The 22,936-nt window shown below is 35.9% G+C and overlaps 1 protein-coding gene and 1 long non-coding RNA gene across 4 annotated transcripts; both read right to left on the reverse strand.

Moving 5' to 3' along the window:
- Window positions 1–590: 590 nt before the first annotated feature.
- Mthfs (Methenyltetrahydrofolate synthetase) lies at window positions 591–11,565 on the reverse strand. Of its 3 annotated transcripts, none has more exons than XM_074180888.1 (5): window positions 11,431–11,565; window positions 7,780–7,903; window positions 7,568–7,695; window positions 4,181–4,308; window positions 591–895 (listed from the first exon to the last, which is right to left on the reverse strand). In XM_074180888.1, exons 1-5 carry the CDS (start codon window positions 11,436–11,438, stop codon window positions 681–683), a joined length of 603 nt encoding a protein of 200 aa, XP_074036989.1. In that variant the 5' UTR covers window positions 11,439–11,565; the 3' UTR covers window positions 591–680. The 3 variants fall into 3 exon arrangements, with proteins under 3 accessions (XP_074036989.1, XP_074036991.1, XP_074036990.1); XM_074180890.1 differs by having other exon boundaries at window positions 11,423–11,441; XM_074180889.1 differs by lacking the exon at window positions 11,431–11,565 and adding an exon at window positions 7,983–8,184.
- An 8,090-nt stretch (window positions 11,566–19,655) lies between these two features.
- LOC111511175 (uncharacterized) lies at window positions 19,656–21,927 on the reverse strand. Its single transcript, XR_002722871.2, has 3 exons — window positions 21,642–21,927; window positions 20,938–21,155; window positions 19,656–20,880 (listed from the first exon to the last, which is right to left on the reverse strand). It is a non-coding gene; the product is annotated as an uncharacterized lncRNA (long non-coding RNA).
- Window positions 21,928–22,936: the final 1,009 nt, after the last annotated feature.

Consider the following 22,936-nt stretch of genomic DNA (forward strand, 5'->3'; position numbering starts at 1 on the left):
CGGCTAGACTAATTAGTATTCATTCATTCATTTTCAAAATTCATTGAATCAGTTGTGCAGTTTCTATAGAAGTTTAGTAAAAATACCATAGAGAAGCTCGTAGTTTGAAATAAAAATATTATACCCTCCGAATTATGAACCCTCGAGTGTATTCACGTATTTTGACGTCTAGATTACGAATCCGAAAAAAAAATTTGTGCTCTTTCTCATTTCCAGAGTCACATCTCATGTCACTTTCTTTGACACTTAGTTGAATTTATAACATTTTTACTATATAAAACACTTGATTCCTCAATGTATTCGTTTTCTGGTGACTTTCTCCATTTTGAGGTTATATAGTTATGTTATGTGTTGGAAATAATTACTTGCATTTTTCTAGAGTTGGTATCGTGCAGAAAGAATGTTGAAAAGTCACATTTTTCTGAAATTTGAAGGAATGTTAGTCTGGGAATGAAGAAGAGCACTGATTTTTTTCGGTATCGCAATATATACTTCAATATACACACCCAACATGTTTTCCTATCCAAAATAAATTTAGTTATTTTTTCATCATTTGATAAAGATTCATAAAATATATTAAAACAATCAACAATGTTTAATGTTTTATTAGTAATATAACAATAGTTGACCACCTATTTACAATCAACCGTACCCTGTAACATTATTCACATGACATCATTTCAAGCATGTAACACCTGCTCAATCTTGAAATCTGTCTCTTCAGTCGGAACGTCGTCAACGATTTGTTCTTTCAACGCCACTGCGACTACTGATGGGGGTACAGCTTGGGTTTCCGAAACGTGTCTCAGGAATCTGTCATAATAGCCTCCTCCATGACCCAACCGCTTTCCATCTACGGTGAAAGCCACTCCAGGGCATATTATCAAGTCCAATCCTGCAAAAATTGAATAAAACAATATTTTTATCTGTTTATCTATTCATTGAATTCGTATGAAAAGGGGATTTTCAGAAGACCTTGCACGAACCGTTCAATTATGATAATTGATATGGACAGTCGTTGAGAAAGGTCACTGATAAAATGAAAGTTTAAACGTACTTCACCGAATTTCGAAAAAAAATGTATGCATTTTAATGATATGTAACATTCATACTATTTATTTCATTCAGTCCAGTAAATCACTTTACCCTCTACTCATTTACAGTCGCTGAATCGAACAATACGGTATTATAATGTGTTGCATAGCAAGATTTTTTGTTTTCGAAAACGATGACGTTTTAGTTTCGACTTTCGATTAGTTCCCACTCAGAAATGATAATTAGAAATTTCACTAAAATATGTTCAAAATGCACAAGCAATGTACACTGATTTTACCATATTGACGTAAACTAAGATTGAAATAATAACCATATACAATTATTATCATAGTAACTGGCATTCTTCAAAATTATTTTCAACTACAATTTCAGTTCAATGCAGTTCAGCTGCATGGAAAATTATCATTTGTATATGATAATTTTCCATGCAGCTGAACTTCCATTCTTCATCATTCTGGTTTTCTAGTGCTGTATATTGGCGATTCGTTTATAGCTTTTGAGGTCGATGTAATGACCTCTATCAAGTTGGTGTTTGTATAGAGCAGTGGATGTTTCTTTGTTGCGGAGTGCAAGTTAGTGTTCCTTTAATCTGACTGACATTAACCTATGTGTTTGGCCGACGTACTTCCCACTGTGTTTTTCTATATGCCTTGATTTTCTAGGTTCACTTTTCTTTTAGAATGTTCAAAGAATTTCTGATAGTTTTCGTTAGTTTATATGTTGTTTTTATGTTGTGTCGTTTTAGTTCTTCAGCATTTAAATACAAAATAGATTCCTGGAGTTTATTAATCGATTTTGTATGTTATTATAGTTTGGTAGTACGTGGAGACCTAAATATTTGGTCGAAGTCGACGAAGTTCTTTCCAAAATTAGAAAGTATTCAGGTATATGCAGAAAAGTTATCAAAAGATAGACTAGGTTAGGGTATTGAAATGTTCAAAAATTGACAGTTTAGAAATGAAAACGATCGTTTGGGTAGTATTGTTACCTATCTAAAATCATTACTTGAGCCCTTCATTGAAAACGGAAGAATTCAGCTGTTTACAAAAATCTCAAGAGTCATGAAATTACCATCCGGAAGAAGTCGGCTATGCTCATGTTTGGATGAGTTTTACTAATCTCAAAAATTGGTGAGGAAAAATGAATATCTGATTATGAAGTGTGGTGCGTGGTATAAAAATATCCGATTGTTTATTTTTGCTCACAGAATTCCTACATGTGAACCAAACATTTCTGTCATTCCTCAAAACCTCAACGAAATACGATAAGCAAAAACTCACAAGAAATCCAGTTATCGCGATCTATTTCATCTGCCACTCTCAACGAGTCTGGTAAAACGGGTACTTGTATCTTCGTATTTGATGAAACTATTATACAGGGTGTTTTAAATTCGATCCTCACCATTGGGATCTCGGAAACTATGAGAGATACGAAGATGGTTAAATTGGGGCAAAGTTGCGCAATTACCTGACTAACAATATGCCGTTGAGAAAATTCTGAAATTCCGAGTATATCCGGAGATATACGGAAAAAACAGAAGTTTCGGAAAATAGATTTTATTTTTTTCTGGCTTTACTTTTTGAAGGATTGAAAAATAAATTGCACTTCCACATTGCCACTGCACCTGCATCCCAGGTGATCCCGAAAGGCGATTAGAATTTTGTAATTGCCTGATAAGAAGACTTGAATTTCCTGTTTTCCTGGAAAATGTAATTTGGACAGATAAAAACACTTTTACGAATTGTGGGATAATCAACCGAAACAACGAACACATTTGAAGCATAAACAACCCCAGGCAGTTTCGAGAAATTCGACCTCAAGTGCGATTCAGTATTAACGTGTGGGCAGGAATTTACAAAGATACAATTTTGGGTCCTATCATTTTTTAATGTCCATTTTCGAAGACTATTTGGATGACCTACCTTTGGCTAACTATAACAACATCTGGTTTCAATATGATGGTGCTCCACCGCACAGTGCCTGACGAGTATCTAATTACCTAACTGAAAGGTTTGGTGATAAATGGATAGGCCGGTGAGGTGGCCAGCAAGGTCTCTAGACTTAACTGTTATAGATACATTCTAATGGGGTACATTGAAAAATAGAGTTAATGGTCTGAGGGAATATCCAAATATTGAGGACCTCCAACACAGCATTGTTAGAGTTCGGAAGATTGAGGAGGAGGGGAATTAATCATGCAGTGAATATTATTCGAAGAAGGGCACAGTTGTGTTATCATGAACAAGGCCACCATTTTCAGTATTTGCTGTGCTTTACTTTTGTCTTTTCATTTTAGTTAATTATTGTTATTTGTTCAAAGTTATATTTTCATTGAAAACGACACAATGTCTAATTTACCTCATACATTCCCCATTTATCAAATTTTGATCGTTGTTTCTATCTCAGTATTTTTTCATTAGCTTTTCAAACGAACCAAACTCGATGATACAAGTTTAAATATATTTCCGTTGTCCCAACTCTGTTTCTATCTTATTTGTGATGAATTTGTATCATATCTCTTTTTTCTTCATTCGTGAAAGCCATTTCTCGCCAAAAATTTAATGACTTGTACAATAACAAAATGTCATTGAGTGTAACAAATTGAAAGTCCAATTAAGATACATCAAAGTCAAAGCCTATTATGATAAGAATCAATTTCTTTCAATACCTCCAATTTTTCCAAAAAGAATGATAACTTATGATACATCACTGAAAAGTGATGTATCATAAGTGATATATTCAAAACAGAAAGAATTCAATGTAGCGACCATAAGAAAAAATAAAGTTGATGATGGTGGCCGGAACACGAAACGTCAGATAGTAAATCTGAAAACACCATTATATAGCAGGAAAAAAGTGGCAATGTGGAAGTGGAATTTATTTTCGAATTCTTCCAAATAAAAACCATTTTTCGAAATTTCTGTTTTTTTCCGGATATCTTCGGATATACTCGGAATTTCAGAACTTTCTCAAAGGCATATTGTTAGTCAGATAAATGCACAACTTTGCCACAATTTAACCATCTTCGTATCTCTCATAGAGTCCGAGATCCCAATGGTGAGGATCGAATTTGAAACACTCTGTAGACTAACCTAGAATTGTGAACTTTAATGAATGGAAATACCTGCTTCAAGGGCGTTTCTTCTCTCATCTTTGAAAGATGGTTGTTTTATATTCCATTTTGTCACAGGTAGATTCTCCCAATCTTCCATTGAATATAATTCAACCATTTCCATCCCTTTTTTATTGTACCTGAAGAGGAAAATTTGAAAAAATTGAATGTATGGGTGCACCATAAATAAGCATATTTTTCACTTAAACTATTTGCCAATTTTCAATTTATTTTTTGGCACTCCATAATATTCTAACCTTTTTATTGGAGCATTATTCAAGGGAAAGGTCATGAAAATTTGCAAAATTTGCTGATTTTCAAATGACTATTTTTAAGCTTAGCATAGAGCAGTTACTACGGATATGTTTTACCCACCTTTTTCAAAAAATTTTGTTAATATTCAATTCAGACTGATCTATAACTGATTGTGACATCGATTTTGATTTCAAACTCGTGAACAAAATTAGAGCAACTCTTGTACCAAGTAGTATACAGTGCCTTCATTTCAAAACTTCCCACCCCTAGTACTTCGTTTAGCAGGCAGAATTTTCCGTAGGCAATTCAGATATCGAGGGAGAAGTTTAAAACCAGTGCCAGTGGTATTTTAGGTTTAACCCCCTTACCCCTAGCTACCCCCACTTAATAATTAAAAATGGCACCCCCATCTTGTAACACATAATTTTAAAGATCTTAAAAATCCTCACTCAACTCCGTTTAGGAAACTGAAATTGGTTGATCCGTTCTCGTAAAATATGGCAAAAAGGAAATGAATTATAACAAAATGCAAAAATTTATGGAACCGCTACCACTGACTCAATAACGGTATGTTTATGTCTCTTTTTCACACAGAGTTTTTTGTTTTAGCCGCACAGATTGTGATTTTAGGCCAATTCGCCGTTAAGCCTACTACTTCAATTTCGAAAGTCGCCAATTTAGTTAATATTTTAGTTGGTTCTATACACAAAGTTTTAAAACTAAACAAGTTCTTTCCTCACAAAATGAGTATTTTTCAGCAACTCAGTGAAGATGACTATGATAGGAGAATTGAATTTTGTGAAATAATGACTGTGATAATTCAAAATTACCCGATATAAATAAAAAATATTTGCTTCAGTGATGAATCAACTTTATTTCTCAATGGCTTTCTGAATAAGCATAACTGTAGATACGGGGTAATGAAAATCCTCACTTAATGTTTCGAGAGGATCATATGCAATATCCACAAAAAATAAACGTCTGGGTTGGAGTTCTGGGAAACGAAATAATTGGCCCTATTTTTAATGAAGAAAATTTAACTGGTCAATTGTATTTAAACTTATTGGAAAATGTAATCGATCCACTCATAACACAGTCCTTAGAACGCCAAGTTGATGAAGAAGACAACCCGCTCTCAGATGAACAAAATTTACATTTTCAACAGGACGGCGCACCGCCACACTACGCATTGCATATCCGACAGTGGCTGGATCAATGTTATCCTGACAAATGTATTGGCAGAAGAATCGCTCTGGAATGGCCGGGCGCGATCTCCGGATTTAACGACATTGGATTTCTTTCTCTGGGGTTATTTGAAGACAATGATATACAAAACTCTCTCAATGATATACAAAACAGGACATTCAGGATCTAAGACACATGATTACTGACACATGCAGACAAATTAATAACGAAACATTTACAAAAGTCCGACAGGAATTTGATAATAGATTGTACTTTTGCTTAGCTACCAATGGTGAACATTTTGAACACCTAATAAAGTAAGGTACATTTATTTAATTGCAATAGCTATTATTTTATTTTTTATTATAATCAATTTTCATTTTGCCCTATTTTACGAGAACGGATCAACCAATTTCAGTTTTCTAAAAGGGGTTGAGTGAGGATTTTTAAGACCTTCAAAATGATGTGTTACAAGATAGGGGGTGCCATTTAAAATTATTAAGTGGGGGTAGCTAGAGGTAAGGGGGTTGAACCTAAAATAGCACTGGCACTGGTTTAAACTTCCTCCTCGATATCTAAATTGACGTGTTTTTTGCCTACGGCAAATTCTCCCTGCTAAACGAAGTACTAGGGGTGGGAAGTTTTGAAATGAAGGCTCTGTATATCGAGGGTCATTTGTTTCAATTTGCATTTGCTCGGCAAATTTTTAAAAGTTAACTGCCAATGATAATAATAATCGACTTCATCACAAGCGATAAAGGATATCTTATTTGTATTTACATTACATTAATTCAAGATAAACTTATGGGCGAAGTGTTAGCTAAAACTGTTTTTCAACTTGACCCTATAGGTCCTGCAATCATGTCATATTAGCACTACGGTTGAGCCTTAGTAGTCGATGGTAACGGGTTCACAAAAAGTCCACATATCCAGTAATTGAAATTTTCCGGGTGAGAGGGAAAATTTTTGTGGTTGAGGTTCTTCGTCTGATTGTGATATCACAAAAATTTCCACATTTAGCACCCACCCCCCATCAATCACGCCTTCAATAAATCTCAATTCTTGGAAACGCCCCTGAAACAGTCCTTATTTTTATAAATTTTGAGGAGTCCCTGCGGGAGCAAACGACGATGTATGACAAAACTTTGTAAACATAAGGTGTTACTTGATTTGGTCAGGTGACTCTCAAGGGATTACGCGCACACGGATTGCAGAACTTGATGTTATTCCAGCCCTCAAGTTTTACTCTCAGTTCCTTAGGAATAGGCAAAATCTACCCTCAGTTCAAGGGGTGGAACGAAAGTGACCTTCAATTCAAATAGAACGAAGTATCGAATCAAGTCGAGTTGATCTGTAGCTGCTCACTAGTGACTGGGGAAAATGTAGGGCTGCGAAGCAAAGATAATTTTGAAGTATTTTTTTTTCATGTAGAAAATTGGAGCTTTGTTCTCTTTCAGTTACGCCCCCCATCTACAAAAGAGATGTTGAGGACAGAAAAAGATCATACATTGTTAGAGTCAATAGGTCGTTTGCTTCTGTTGTAGGAACCCCACGTGACATTTTGTAACCTAAATCTGTGAAATAGAACGGTTTCAGGGACGTGGAAGGCATTCATAGGTGTCGATGGTGTTTTTGTAAAATTGTAAGAAACATCAAAAGGACCTAGACCACAAAATGAGAAACGCAAACAGGACTTACAATTCAAGCGGTAAATATATGATTTTGTGGGTTGAATTGGCTGGGAGTGTTTTCGCAATGTCAATTACAAAAGTCAAAAATTTGCGTTATTATCAAAATGTAAACAAAAGAAACAAAATAGATGAAATGACACAAGTACTGAGGAATTCAAGAGAAATGTTTTCAACAGCTGATGTTTTATTCAAACAGGTCTGTAGTGAAACTTGGACAAGAGATGTTCGGAATTCATAATTTAGATTTTATCAATATATCAAAACTTACCTTGGGACGAAACATTTTTTTCCATCTTCAAAAATTTTCCTCACTATTGGTTCTGTATCGACTTCCACGTCAAGACTCAAAAAAATGGATACATTTTTGGATTTCTGGAATTGTGGCAACGCGAATAACTGGAAAATATGAATTTAAAAAGCATGAGTTTGAATTGTAAAAAAATACCAGTGAATATATCATATCATAATTTGTAAATTTACCTTATTTCTGATGATTTCCGACTGCCTGTTTCTGTCTTCTGGGCTTAAACCTGCAAGTCTTTTTTCAATTTCTTTTCTCAGAGCTGCCTTTGCCAATTTCACTGCGCTCATTTTTGAAATCAATCTGTGAAAATTTTATATGTAACTGTGTCAATGATGAATCAAATGTTGATCACAAACTATCTATTCAAACCTTTACTGACCTCTGTTACTGCGTAATATTTATCAAAACAACGTTTGTACTCTTAATTTTGTAACACCATTTCGGTACATCTACTGAGGATATTTTATTTGACCTTTGATTCCCAGTATACGTGGGGAATTCAGTCGATTTTGAACTACTCCTAGTTTATTCTATAATATACTAGTACTATGTTGCTGTATCGCTGTATCCAATGTTTTGACAAAATCAGAAACAACGAACTTAGGCGTGCACAGCGTTATAGAACAGTGCTTTCAAAAAATTGTTCTGCAGCGCCATCTAGTTAGAGACCTATTCAATGATATAAAGAAATCGAATATAGTTCTTTTGGTTATGGAGATATACAGGAAAAACCAAAAAATCCCAAATAATTTTTTTGCCTATATCTTCTTTATTCGCAGACATATTGAAAATCTGTCCACATTTTGTTATTGGCACTTGATGTGGGCTCTCAGAATATATCCATGTATCTTTTTTACAGGGTGTCATCTGACTTGGGCCACCCCCATCTGTATTTGTTGTTGTAGTTTTTGGATTGTAGACGTTCACTTCATACTGAGAAATCAAATTCAAATTTATATTCCGGGATGTTTGGGTAACATTCGATTATACTTGTGTGAATTATTCCCTTTTAAATTACGGCCCTGGAAATTGGTTGACTGAGTTGAATAAAAACATAATAGCAACTTTCACGTCTCCCTATGTATCGTAGAGTTTTTCGAGAGTTTTTTTCATTTTTGGGTACCTATTCATATTTTTCCATTGCACTGAGCGTTTTTCTACAATTAACTTCGAATAAGAAAACCTTTTATGATTATAGGAAACATATCTACCTACATCAAAAATATATTATATGTGTTTCAATAAGCAGAAAAAGAAATAATAGCAAAAATAACATCCGAAACGAACACTATAATTGTGATGAAAATTGAAATGAAGTAATTTATATAGGTACCCAAAAAAATTATTGGCGCAATAAATGTTCGAATTGGAGTCCTTCCATTTCGAGACAGACATTTTTAAACTCGGTTTTTCATATTATTTATTGCCCTTGATACACTTATTTGATGCATTGTTGCGAAATCATTCAAAATTCTCAATCTCGAGTCTTCCACATTTTCTATCTCTTTGCCAGCGTAAATCTTATTTTTCAATGTCCCCCATAAAAAATAGTCGTAATCAGTAGGATCTGGTGATTTTGCAGACCATCTTACTGTCCCATTATTTTTCTCGAAATGGAAGGACTCCAATTCGAACATTTATAGCACAATTAATTTTTTTGTGTATATAAATTACATACTTCATTTCAATTTTTCATTATAATTATAGTGTTCGTTTCGTTTCGTCTACGATCCAAAAACTACAACAAAAAATACAGGTCCGTATTTAAAAATTCAAAGATGGGGGTAGCCCAAGTCAGATGACACCATGTATAAAAGATTCAAGGATATATTCTGAGACCACACATCAAGTGCCAATAAACGTGTCTGCGAATAAAGAAGATATAGTCAAAAAAATAATTTGGGATTTTTTGGTTTTTCCTGTATATCTTCAGAACCGAAAGAGCTATATTCGATTTCTTTAGATCATTGAACAGGTCTCTAAAATACGCAACTTTGCCATGATTAAACCGATACTCAATCTCTTATCATTTACGAGATCCTCATGTACAGAAACGAATTTGAATAGCCCTGTATATAGATTAGGTTGCTTCAAAAATTTTGTCTTTCTTGATTTTATGTGAATATTTATGAATATTTATTCTACTGTGTCCCGTATAAACTGATCTATGGAGAATTTTGTATTTCATTTCACACATTGGTGATGTTTATTCTTTTCCAAATTTAAATTTTTTGCCTTTTTATCAGCTTATTATTCTGTTTTCTGTTTGAAATATGTTTTTCCGTTAATCAGCTGTCGCCCCCATACGAACGACAACTCTCAGAAGTTGAGAAACTTGTGCGAGCCTAGGACTAGCGAGGTCTTACCTTTTAACGTGTGATTCCTAACACGGTTGCAGAATCATCCCAGCCCCAACCAGATAAATTCTCTCGAGAAAAATATCTGGTCGAGGCAGGAATCGAACCCACGGTCTTCCGATCGTAAGTCGGGCGCACCACCATCGCAGCCAATTCCACCATTCCACGACCATTATAGATATGATGTCTTTAAGCAATTTTCGGACAATCTTTCTCTAAGAATTCAAATTGAACCATAGCGCTGGCAATTTGAATAACGCACTCTTTGACGTTGGTTTTCGTTCCGGAGATTTTAGCCTTAAAGATGATCCCCGAAGTGGTCGACCTACAGTGATCCAAGACGAGGATTTGGGGGCCCTGCTGGAGATTGACCCTTCACAACCGGTGCGTGGGATGACAGAAGAACTGGGCGTCAGCTCCCATGCAGTTTCTGATGGTTTTAAACGTATTGGAAAGTTCAAAAAACTCGAACAGTAGGTGCCCCACAATTTGAACGATCGGCAAAAATGTTCACGTTTCGACGTCGGGTCTTCTATGCTTTTGCGCAACGAAAACGATATTTTTTTCGATCAGATCTTTACGTGTGATGGAAAGTGGATCCCTTACGACAACAGGACAGTGGTTGGACACCGATAAGCCACCCAGGCACTTCCCAAAGACGAAAACCCACCATAGTTACTGGGTGGTCAGCGTCTCACGTGATTCACTATAATTTTCTGTAACCGGGCCAAACCATCACAGCAGTGTCCTATTGTGAGGATATCGACGGAATGTACCGAAATTTGCGTTACCACAGTTGACAGTGGTCAACATAAGAGGTCCGATCCTGCTCTAGAACAACGCCCGTCCGCACGTTTCACAAATCGCCGTCCGAAATTTGAACGAATTAGGCGTCGAAGCTCTGCCTCACTCACCATATTCCCCTACTACTTACCATCTTTTCAAGCACTTCGTACCTGTCTCACCGACAGAACCTTCGCCAATCAGGACCAGACAAAATCATCCTTCGTTGACTTCATCGAATCCCGAGCACATAATTTTTATGCTGACGAAATTAATCGACTTGTGTTACCTTTTGGCAAAATTTCGTTGATTCAAATATCGCTTATTATGAATTATGATTGCATTGAATAAGTATTCAGTGAGATATCACATTTTAAAGTGGGCTCAGAAAAACAGAGGTAACTTTTGAAACAACCTAATATATTAATTTGTGTTAATTGTGATGCAATTTTTCACCTTTCAGTGTTAGTGAAAATATCAATGATTGTTTTTTCACGGCCGGAAGTAAAATTTTCATTTTTGTCTGCAGTAAATTCGAAAATATATTTACAAATGTCCTTCGTAACGATTGAACAGCAATTTGAAATTTCATGCCTAACCTCCACTATTCTAACCTCAAAATATATTGAATGTCAAAACAATATTCCAAATTGATTTGAGTATAAATTGAGTCAAATACCTGAATACCTTTTCATAACTGAACGCTTTCAGTCGAAGAATACTTTTCACTTCACATAATTTCTTACTTTTCTATGTTATGATATGAATTTCACATGAAAGCAGAAACTGAAAAACATGAAAATTCTCTGAAGTGGAAATAAACAATAGCCAGTCAAAATTTTACCATCTGTATGTAACTATAGGCACTAATATTGGAGAAAATTATTTTTGCAGATTACTTTAATGAGATCGAAAACTGAAACTGAACTACTATTTCATAGATGGCACTACATTCAATATTCAAAATTTAAAATAGTTCCAATGTAATAAATAAATCAGCAATCCTTACTACTATTTTAAAATATTCAAAAACAAATGAATGATATTATTTCACTCCATGAAATTACAAATTAACATAAGTTTCATTATTTTCAACAGTTTATATTTGAACCCAATCGATGTCATTTAATATTCCTCTTTTCAAGTCTCCTCGGCTCTCATCAGTTTCTTCATTTCATAAATCAGTATCGTTATCGTCTAAGTTGAGAATATGACTAATGTTAGTTCGTTTAAAATATATTTTTTCTCGAACCATTCATTACGATCATACTAATGACATGTATGCATTATGAAGAGACGTAGGTAGGTACTCTCTTGCATGTTGGTTCTTTATTCCTTCTAAATTTTCAGTGTTTCATTTCTTCCTGTAAATGTGTGATCAATGAATATACTGATGGATACACGTCCAGTGCATGAACATTATATACTAAGAGTCTAATGTAATTTGTTTATATTCTTTATGAAAAATTCATTTTTTGGGTTTTTACACAAATTCGTAGTGAAACCTTGAAAACCCACATCTTTTACTTTTTATCTATAGAAAGTATTCTATGCAGGAACCGCCTTTCCTGTGATGAATAACAATCGACCTTCACAAACCGCAAAATGTCACGGAGTATGTTCAACTCTTTGTTCTCTTTCTATTTTAGGTTGAAAATGTTTTGTTTCGTTATTTTTTTCCATTTACCCAAAACGTTGAGTTCTGTATCATAATGTCACACGAATATTGTTATTGGAAAAACTAGACTTTAAACAAAGTTTCCTACAAAAACTGCAGCAGAAAATTCGAGATATTGTTTATCATCTCAAAAATGTCTCATCCATTCCGCATTTTTTACTCTAGTTGTTAGGTTAGGTTAGGTCCAAAGTGAGTGGATCTATTCGAACCTCTACCGCAAAGTGCAAGGTTTATTGTGGCTCAAACCTATTCATATTCTACCAAATAAACCCAGCTTCTTAACGAAGTCGATTAGTCTGTATGGTGAGTAGTCTTTCAGGTCAGATGGTAAGAGTACAGCTCTGCCGAACTCTAAAAACCTGAATCGGTCCCCAGCGGGGCAGTCTCAAACTATATGCTCTGCTGTTTCATCGTGAATGAGGTACTCGGAGAATCAAGGTGTGAGATTCCCGCCTTGATACCTGCGACAACCTTCCCATATGAGGGAGATTCAACCGTGAGGACTTTTTCTCCACTGGTTTTGGTGAATCATCACTTGAGCGCAAAAGTTTGCTAACCTGCTGTCCCACCTGGGACAGATTCTGCGTACGCCGCTAAAGAATTTGGTGCAAGGCGGTTTCATATGGTACACCGCTCTTGAGGAGACGTCTCAGTCGTTTCATGGCTGCAGTACCAAACCTTTTTTTTAGATTCAGTTATTGGATCAGGAGTTGGAGAGTTGAAAAACTCTCGCTCCTGATCTAAATTTACAGGGACGTCAGTTGGAGTCAGTAGGCTCGACATCCATCTCCTCCGTAGATTCAGCGTCAGAAAGAATTTTTTTAGTTCACTTTGTCCATAAAAGTCTCACGAGTATCTAGGGAAGGAAGGTCAATCACGACAGAGTCCCGCATTACCGTGACAAGGCGATGCTACGACGAGAGGGCGTCTGGTATCTCGAAGGACAGAGCAGTTGAGACAGCTGATAGGCTCAGTGTCTTTCATCGTCTCGGCATGGATACACACACCTTAGGATTGAGCCATTCAGTTAGGGAATAACAGAACCACAAGTGATTCTGTCATTCCCGTATCCAGTGGGGCTACGTGGAAGCAGGCATCTGATGGCCGGTTTGCTCAACCCCCACATCCCAAGCCAAGGCGCTCGCCAAAAACAGAATGCACAGTGGTTCAGGCAGTGAAAGATGAACAAGGAGAGCCTACTCTAGTTGTAGAAATCATCTAAAACTATCAAAAACACACATTATTGAAATTCCTTCGTCGATTGTATTTAGCCGATGTAAATGGCAGGAAAGAACTGCTTAAACTTAACTTTGCGGATTCAAACCCCATAAGCCAACCTAGAATGAGTAGATCTCAGTTAACCACCAGATAGTGCTATGGAAGAATACGTCAAAAAACAGGAAAAAATGCAACCTTCCTTTAGCCATTTAGCGCTAAGAAAAAAGAAATATAGTCCATTATGAAATTAGTGATAAGTTGACGGAATGTTGAAACAGAAACCATTTTTTCGAAACTTATGTTTTTTCTTTGTCTGAACCCCAGGATACATACGAAAAACTGGCTCAAAGTATATCAAACCAATGATTAGATTCAATAAGAGTTTCAACAGAAGTATGCAAGAAATATTTCATTGTGAGATTTGCATTACACAGTTTTAAAAAACGCAACACGTGATTGGATATAGACACGACTGAAGAAGCTAATGTATGGTGAAACATGGTTTTGTAAAACTGTGTAGTGAAAATCTCAAAATGAAGTGTTTCTTCGATAATTTATAGATATTCATCAGGTATCAGCCGATTCCATCACAAATTTTAACATAGAAGTGATATCTGCACAATTATTACAGAAAAATACATCAAATAAAAATCAATGGCTGGCTGAGACCAATGTAGTGAATTCAACGAGTCATGTTTCTGAAACAATGTTTCTCTATAAATAAAATAAACAATTATGTTTTAATTCACAGTGGTTGTACTCTGAGTCAGGAAAATGTTAACAACTGGTATACAAGCTTTTCACAGAAACACGTTTGTTTATTTACCACTAGTTAATTTTATTCATACGACCAGTTTCGGGTTTAACTGAACGACAGGTAGTTGTACGAACCAGGGTGCCAACATTGAAATTCAACACTGAAGATTATAGGAGTTGTTAAACTTATAAATTCAAGAGTGGAGACCTACATAACTCGAGTTGCTCGTTTAGGGGTATATATTTCTGGTTTTTAATTGATTTGTTAATTTCCATGGCTTCCAGCAAACTCGTTTTTCCCTTCATTACATATGTGTAGGATTTTGAGGTTATCTTTACTTATTTTGTGTTTTAACATAACTGGTGATGAATCATGGGTATATGATTATGACATCGAAACCAGAGTTCAATCGTCCCATTGGAAGAGCCCAGGAGAGCCAAGACCAAAAAAGTCACCAAATGTCAAGGTTTTGCTCACTGTTTCCTACAGGGGTTCTTGCCAAATGGTCGTACCGTCGTGAAGGGTATCATCTTGGAAATTATGCGCCGCTTTCGAGAAGAACTACGAAGAAAGAGTCTAATATCGTGGAAAAACAATTCATAGCTATTGCATCAAGATAATGCATCTGCCCACTCGTTATTGCTTGTTCGTAGTTTTTTGGACAAAAATAACACCGTAATCATTCCTCAGCCACAATATCCACCAGATTTACCCCCTGCGACTTTTTCCTGTTCCCAATATTGATGAGACCTAAGAAAGGACGGCGATTTGCGACAATTGAAGGAATGAAAATCGAATCGTTGGGAGAGCTCAGGGAGATACCAAAAAGTGCATATCGGAACTGCTTCGAGGACTGTGTATTAAATCTGAGGAAAGTCAACTGGCACATTATTGTCAGTTGAAAGAATGTATTTTAATCCATAGCACCAACTTGGAAAAAACATGCAATATCAAAACGGTGAGACTGATAGTTGAGAAACTGGAAATATTCTTCATATATGATATTTCGTCATATTATCAAATAAATCAATTGAAAACGACGACTATTCATGGCGGAAAACCACGCGACCGACTTGTGACATTAACAACCTCTAAGAAAGTGTTTTGATGTGATGTAAATCAATTAAACTTGTAATAATTTTGCAACACCACTGTGTCATAAAAGTAAGGGTAATTGGTCAGTATTGTATCGCTTTCAAAATAAGCCCCTTCCGAAATGATGGAGTTTGGAATCGACTTCAATGCTCATTGCAAATTCTCCTTTATGCCATCTATCAATTGAAAGCATGTGCTTCGAAGTGGTAATTTGAGTTTTGGAACAATTTGTTCGATTTTGGTATACATTCATTAATGACGCCATCATGAGAAAGTACAAAAATTGAAAGTGAGATTTCACTCTAAAATTCATCCCACCCGGAGCTGAAAACTACTAATAATATGTTGCTCTGATGGTCGAGAATAACAGCATCAGGCTAATCAGCTTGTATGAGCCTGAAGGTGAATAATGAATAGTTTCAACAAATTCGATACTTCCCATTCCTCACAACGGATTCAATATACCCTAGATGATGATAAAGTACTCTTAGGAACGCGTCATATCGTAGAATATAGGCTGAGATCGGATATGCTGAACATGCCGACAGTAACTGCATTAGGCAGGCGTCGTGGCAAGCCTTGTACCTAGTGTTAGACACCATCCAGGTAGGCCGTAATGAGCCCCTCAGTTTCCGACTTCAACCCACTCGATCTGAGAAAAGCAAAGGACAGGTGTTTTGTTGAGCTGAGGTCTTCAATCTTTTTAAAGGAGACCCCATACATTAAATTTTCCTTGTGTTGTTTCAGGAGTAAGGTGATCTCTTCAGCTTATGTGGCCTTTTACTGAATGGGTTCCAACTCAGTGACAGAGTTGTGATAACCTCGTTCAGTGTCGGAAACTGAATAGAGTTCATCAGCCGTTTGAGCAGCTGACCTTAAAAATGCTTCAATTCCTGCACTCTCATGGTCGCGCACCCTGCAGAGAAGGGAATCTGAAGTCCTGCTAAATTAATCAGCTCCATCCAGTACCATTTGGACAATTAGGGACGCAAACTTCTATGGAGATGCATCAAATCAAGGTGCTACACCCTTTCCGATTCAACTTCACTACTCCAAACGAGTAGAGTAAGATTGGAACGGCAAGCAATCCGCAGCAGTAACTTTGTGTTCTTATCCGACCGTTCCGATGACCCGATTTATCGTAGTTTGTACTGATACATGCCGCGGATAGAGTTCTTTACTGCTGTTAACGTTAATGAGTGGCATTGATCCACTCCGAGGTAAATACCTATACGCCTCTTTGGCCTCCGGATGGTGCAGGAAGCTTCCATCTACAACATGTTGGGATATATTTTTCAAATAAAATATGTGGGGATCAAATCGTGAGGTGTAGTTTTTGAAATTACTATTGATCTTCATCAAGTAACGGCCAAATCAATCAGAAAAAAAATATCTTGAAATTCATACCGATAGCATGCGTGTACTCTTACACCACTCATATGAAACAAATGGGTCAATTTACAAAGAACCTGAAAAAAATTATGAATGGGAACACATTTTTGAAACTTTTGATAACTTACCAAACAGGAGATACTAATAATAATGAAGTTATTCAAAATGACCTTTCAGATCATATAAATGAATATTCAAAAATGTTTCTTTAAGTGTGAGACTCATTTACTTTTTTCAGATCATAAGAAAATATATTGTAAAATATCAATACCATTATATTGAAATATATTGAATCAAAGCGCAATAAAATAATAGTAAACATTTGTTGCCCAAACAGTTTGAGTTCGGATGATAAGACACTGATGACGTGCCCTTGAAAATAAAAAAAATGTGTTTATCTACTTGAATTTTGACCAGTTTGTCTGGAGTACGATGCCCACTTTCCCTGGACTATACAAAGAGATGAAACCCGGAAAATGCTGACATCACTTTTAATCCGAACGTTATCTTTGTATATTGATGACTATGATTTTAATCCAAACGTTATCTGTATAATCTTGCTTAGATATAATTTATCCTGTTGATTATCATTGCTTACTAATATTTCATTCCAGAGTATATCTATTGATGACAACTAGTTTATTTCGCATCTCATTTTTATATTTATTATAAATACTGTGATTTGTGTATTACATAGTACTTCAGTTGCTACACGGTTGTGAGGTTGTTTCCTGCTGTTTACTTAATAAAACAACACAAAGTGAGAATCGAGTTGTTAATTATTTGTGTGTGTTGATAATAATCAAGAGAAATTTAACAAAACTGATATACATATACATATAAATAATTCCTCTTCCATATTCTCTGTTTTACTAGTTTTACTATCACTGTCGTCATTTAAATCAATAATGAATTTATGTCCACCATCAATATGGAAGTGTCCAATCTCCATATAATATTTATGAACTGAAATAACTTTTTTAATCCTGCCAGTCTTCTTCGTTAATATCAAATACTTCTTCTTTAAATAGCTTCTTTACCTTCTTATCAAATCTTGTTTCCAGGCATGTTAGGCGTACACATTCTTGAACCATCAGTCCACCCTTTCGTAACTGTCGTCGTGAGTGTCATATCAAGTTTCGTCCAAATAAATCATTTGGAAATGTTCTTGTCAATATTTATTTATTTGGTCTATGTATTTACTAAGCAATTCCACTATTCTTCTGCTTTCTCTAACTGCTTGACGCTTGATTATTATTTTCAATCTAAATCCTACTTTCTTTATCCAATTCTGAAGAGTTTTGTCACATCAGCTCAAGTTATGGCCGGAAGTATTCAATTTCTTCCTTATGATTTCAGTTGTATAGGAATTTCATTGCTTTTGTAACAGTCGTAAATTGTTTTTTTCAATGATTTCATCAGATGAACATCTGAAGGTTTTGATAATTCTGTATCACATCGTGTCTTGCGTTCATAAGGTTTGTTTTTGACTATTCTACGTACAGTTGGGAAAGCAATATCAATCAAATCTGATGTTGCTTGTAATAGTTTGTTTCCCTCGAAACCAAACTTGCGATGTAGATTCTTATATACATTGAAACATACTCTCTGTGTTCCAATATTCAAATGCATCCAAATCTTATTCACTGGTATCTCTTTTTCGCATTGTTCACCATCGCTATTGGAATTACTACACTGGAAAAAGTCTGAGTTGTTATCACACTCTTTATTACTATTAGTATTTGTTCAAGGACGCCACATTTTAAAGAGATAACAAAACACTCATATCGTGATCAATTCCTGAAATAAACACAACGGCGATAACCATCTCGCATTCCCGATTTCTATTCCTCATCGTTACATGACTTCAAATTTAGTTTTATGACTCTTCAGTCAATCATAAAACTCGGTTAGTAAAAATTATCCAATACAAACCGCCAATTCTGCGGTCCACGTGGACTAGTTCACAGCCGGTTCATTTTTATGTATTGGTTTTTTTGGCCTTTGAGAGTACTGACAAATTTAAGTATGCACAATATCGTTTACTCCTATATGAATTCATATATTGTACAGTCGTGAACTGCCAAATGTCAGTACTCTCATATTGAATCTGTATCTGTAGAGAAGGGAGAGTGAGTGTAGACCCACAGCACTTAGGCCACATGTGACCCATTGTACATCCTCCCGAGGAGATGTCCTCCTAGGTCATCGTCCATCCTGTCCTTTCCAGGAAAGTGGACAGGTCACTAGGAGACATCTCTTTTATATTGGCAGGCGTAGCCCAAGACTCCCCGAACACACACTCTCTTTGGCAACCTTGAGATGTCTCACGGTAGCATCCGCAAAGGTTTTGGAAGTTGCAGCGACATTACTGACGTTGCGCAGCTTATTCAACCTTCTTGGGGTTCTCTCCGTGGGGGTGCATAAGTGAGGACGCTTTCCTGCAGGGGCAGCTTGTTCCTTGCCTTTATTCAAGGCGGAGCTTCTGGCGACCGCCGCAGGAAGTGCCCTTGCTATTGGAGGTGGAGTGGGGGAGGAGGAGGGTACACTTATAGTTGCTGCAACTTCTGCCTCCTTCACTCTCTTTCTCTTTTTGGCGCCGCAAGTGCGCTTACGCCTTAGCCTTAGTATTACATCACGAGGACATTTCTGTTCATCCCAAGTCACCGCCTTAGATCGAGGTGAGCACTTCTGTCCAGCCTCGGGATTGGTTTTTGTTGTTTCGGTTTTTGTGTTTGTTCCATTCATGTGGCAACATGTGGTCCACGGTGGCATGTTTTGCAAAGGCTTTTGGGGAGTTTCAATTCCCCTCACCCTACTTATTTCTGCCACTGACCAGGAGTCCGGTGACCCCGTCCGTGAAGCCACATTGGCTTCCCGGACGCATTTTTACGTTTCCTACACCGTGAACGCTACTGGTTGCGTTGACGAGCTGGGAAATGTACTACGTGCCAATCACTCCGTTCCCTAGACAGTGGGCGCAACAATTCGTGATTGATACTCAAAATGCCTGACAATAGGTCATAGTGGTAATAGTAGGTAGTAGTTTTTTTCTGAAAGTAATAAAAACAAGCTGGGTAATAATTTGTGATGTATAATATCAATTTAATGTGTCATATACATATATTCTGATAGTAGGTTACATTGTGTAATAGATACTTAATGAACCCCTATTTAATAAATATGAATAAATGCAGAAATATTTATACAGGTAGCACATTTTAATGTTTACATCCATGGTTGATAGCATTTGGTTTACCAAGCTCAATATTTTCACTTAATGATCTCATCTTTTTTTGATTTCTTCTTTTTGTTTCTTAAAACTTCCAACTTTGAAGGCCTACCTGCCTATATTGCTCTAACGGAGGCATGTAAACTTCTATTTGCCCGGCGTGCAATAGAAGTAGGTTGGACTGTTATCTTTCTCGTTTTTTTTTTAAATTACAAATGCTTGTGCAGATATTAGCAAACAACTCAATATTTTCAATAGTTTCGATTTTCTTAGAATTAAGGGCGTTACCACAACATAGCAAAACGGCTCTCCGCTTGTAAACGTCTTGTTCCATTCTCTTCAAAATGTGCCTTTTTCTCCATCAGCTTTTCAAAAACGATTTTGCTTGTTCTTTTTTCATAATTTTATAATTGGAAACAAATCTTAACAGAAATACACTGAGAAACACTTTGCTATAACGGTTTCGCTGCTGTAAAAAAGTCTCTCTATCGTTGCAAAAAATTTCTCTTAGTGTACGTACCTCCATTGTTCATACAAATGATAAATTGATCGTTTCATATGATTTACTAGGGCATTGTTAAGAGTTTCATATATTTTTTCACTTGAAGTGGTAGCCATTAGTTTCGACTTATGGAAATTTTTGGCTTCGCTAGGAGTCAATCCTTCACTGGAGTACTTTAAAAATTGATCTTTCGTAGACGAGCCAACTCTCAGATAGCTATAGGCTTTTGCCGCCGTAACTCTGTGGCGATGCGTAAGATGCAACTAAAAGTTAGTAAACGAATATGGTTGTTATAATATTACAACTTCAAACAAACATACTTCTACAATGGTGTTCAAGCCTTCCTCAATCAAGGGATATCCCTGCATCTTCAAAATTTGTTTTCATTTTTAACCTCAATAAAGATTTTGGCGTCACAGTTCCTGTTTCTTTTCCAAACGCTGCTCGTTTTGTTCAGTATTTATATTCACTATTATTTGTTTCCTCTCTGTTTTATCCTGTACATATTTATATTTAGTTTGATGTTCAGTTGTTGTAACTAAAACAAGGCGAATAAAAATTTTTTTTGACTGAAACTGAATTTCAATATTTCGTTCTTCGAGACCGGATTAAACCTAGATATTTCAGGTAAAACATAATATCAATTGGTCCTTCTAAGCCTTTATCGAATCAACCTATTGAGACATGTCAAAAAATCGAAGAAGCGAGAGATTAGCGGAAAAACGGGAAAAGGAAGCGATTCCTATCAGTAGTGAAAGGAAACAAGACAACTTTTCTTCTCTTGACTAAGATTTGGAGCAGAATAATGACAATGATGACAAAAACTCCACTTGGAAGTATTCAATGCAGACAGCAAAAAGATAATGACACGGCAGGGTTCCATTCAAAAAAGGAAATCGATTAAGTCCAAGACTAGTAGCGTCCGTTCAGAAAAAGTCAAAAAAGAATTGATGATTCAGGCAGAAATAAAAAAGAAAGAACTGGAGCAGAAATTATTGAATAAAGAACAAGATTCTCGACTTACAATTAGCCTTCAAGTTGTCACAAATGGAATATGAATCTTCGGATGCATAAGTGGAAGATGAGTCTTCATCATGTGGATCAGGGTCAGTGATTAACAATGGTTCGAATGTTCAAAAATGGGTAAACGAGTTCACTTGGAATGGTAATAATGACACAAAAAATTGCACGCCTTGCTGTTCTCAGGTATGTGAACCATTTTCTACATTATCACACGCAGAAATATATCCTACTTCTAAATAGGCAAACAACTGTCAAAATGACGTTAGGAAAAATTTCAATTCACGTGAAATGTCTAGTCAATCAATTGACAATAATGACATAAAAAAAATTTTGACTAGACGGAGTGTTCCGAAAGACTTGCCAATTTTTAATGGGGATCCTACAGAGTGACCCAATTTCATTCCCCAGTTTGAAGATTCTACTGCTTTGTGTGATTATTCAAAAGAGGAGAATCAAAGCAGGTTACAGAAATGTCTTAAAGATCCTGCCAAAAAAATAACACAAGCATTATTAATACTTCCTCAAAATGTATATAAAGTAATAGAATTATTGAAAAATAAATTTGATCGATCTGAACATATTGTTACTTTATTACTCAATCGTTTGAGAAAATTTCCAATGATTAAGGAAGACGAATTAGATATTTTGATAGCATTTTCAGACGAAGTTGAAAATTTTGTTATACTGTCCAGTCACTGAAGGAGAATGAACACTGATGTAATCCTTTGCTATTACAAGAACTTCTGAATAAATTACCTACTTCTCACAAATTGAAATGGGTAGAATACATCACTGAGAAGACAGTGGAAAATAAACTTATTGAATTTTGTTCATGGTTAGGATCTAAAGCTAATGCAGCTTGTCAACTTTAAATTCCACAAATTTCAGAATTCAAGGCTAATAAAGAAAATTACAGAAATAAAGATATCACTTCAGCCACAAAATTTGTTAGCATGAAAAACACTTGCTGTAAAGATCAATTTCATGTTTTCAAGTCGTTTTCCGTTGATGAAAGATGGTCATTTGCGACAAAGAATAGAATTTGTTTTTCTTGTATGACACCTTTTCATGGTTTGAAAAATTGTAGTAGGAAAAAGATATGTACAGTAGATGGATGCAAGAGAGTACATCATGAGCTTTTACATAAAAATGAAGAGAATAGAAAAACAAATTCTGCTTCCCAAATCACTGATATTGAAACCAGTTGTCATATTTCATCAAATAGACGAGTGATACTAAAAATTTTACCAGTCTCTATTTCAAATGGCAAAAAAGAACTTGATACATATGCTCTTT

This window comes from Leptinotarsa decemlineata, unplaced genomic scaffold, assembly GCF_025532065.1.
Source record: "Leptinotarsa decemlineata unplaced genomic scaffold, Ldec_3_MD MMD2_tig00026307_RagTag_RagTag, whole genome shotgun sequence".
NCBI classification, from domain to species: domain Eukaryota; kingdom Metazoa; phylum Arthropoda; class Insecta; order Coleoptera; family Chrysomelidae; genus Leptinotarsa; species Leptinotarsa decemlineata.

Bases quoted from the DNA above. Each gene is read 5' to 3' on its own strand.
- Mthfs (XM_074180888.1), bottom strand. The intron at 7,696-7,779 runs GTAAATTTACAA...CATATTTTCCAG, and splicing joins CGGAAATCATCAGAAATAAG to TTATTCGCGTTGCCACAATT. The intron at 896-4,180 runs GTATTTCCATTC...CAATTTTTGCAG, and splicing joins AAGAAACGCCCTTGAAGCAG to GATTGGACTTGATAATATGC.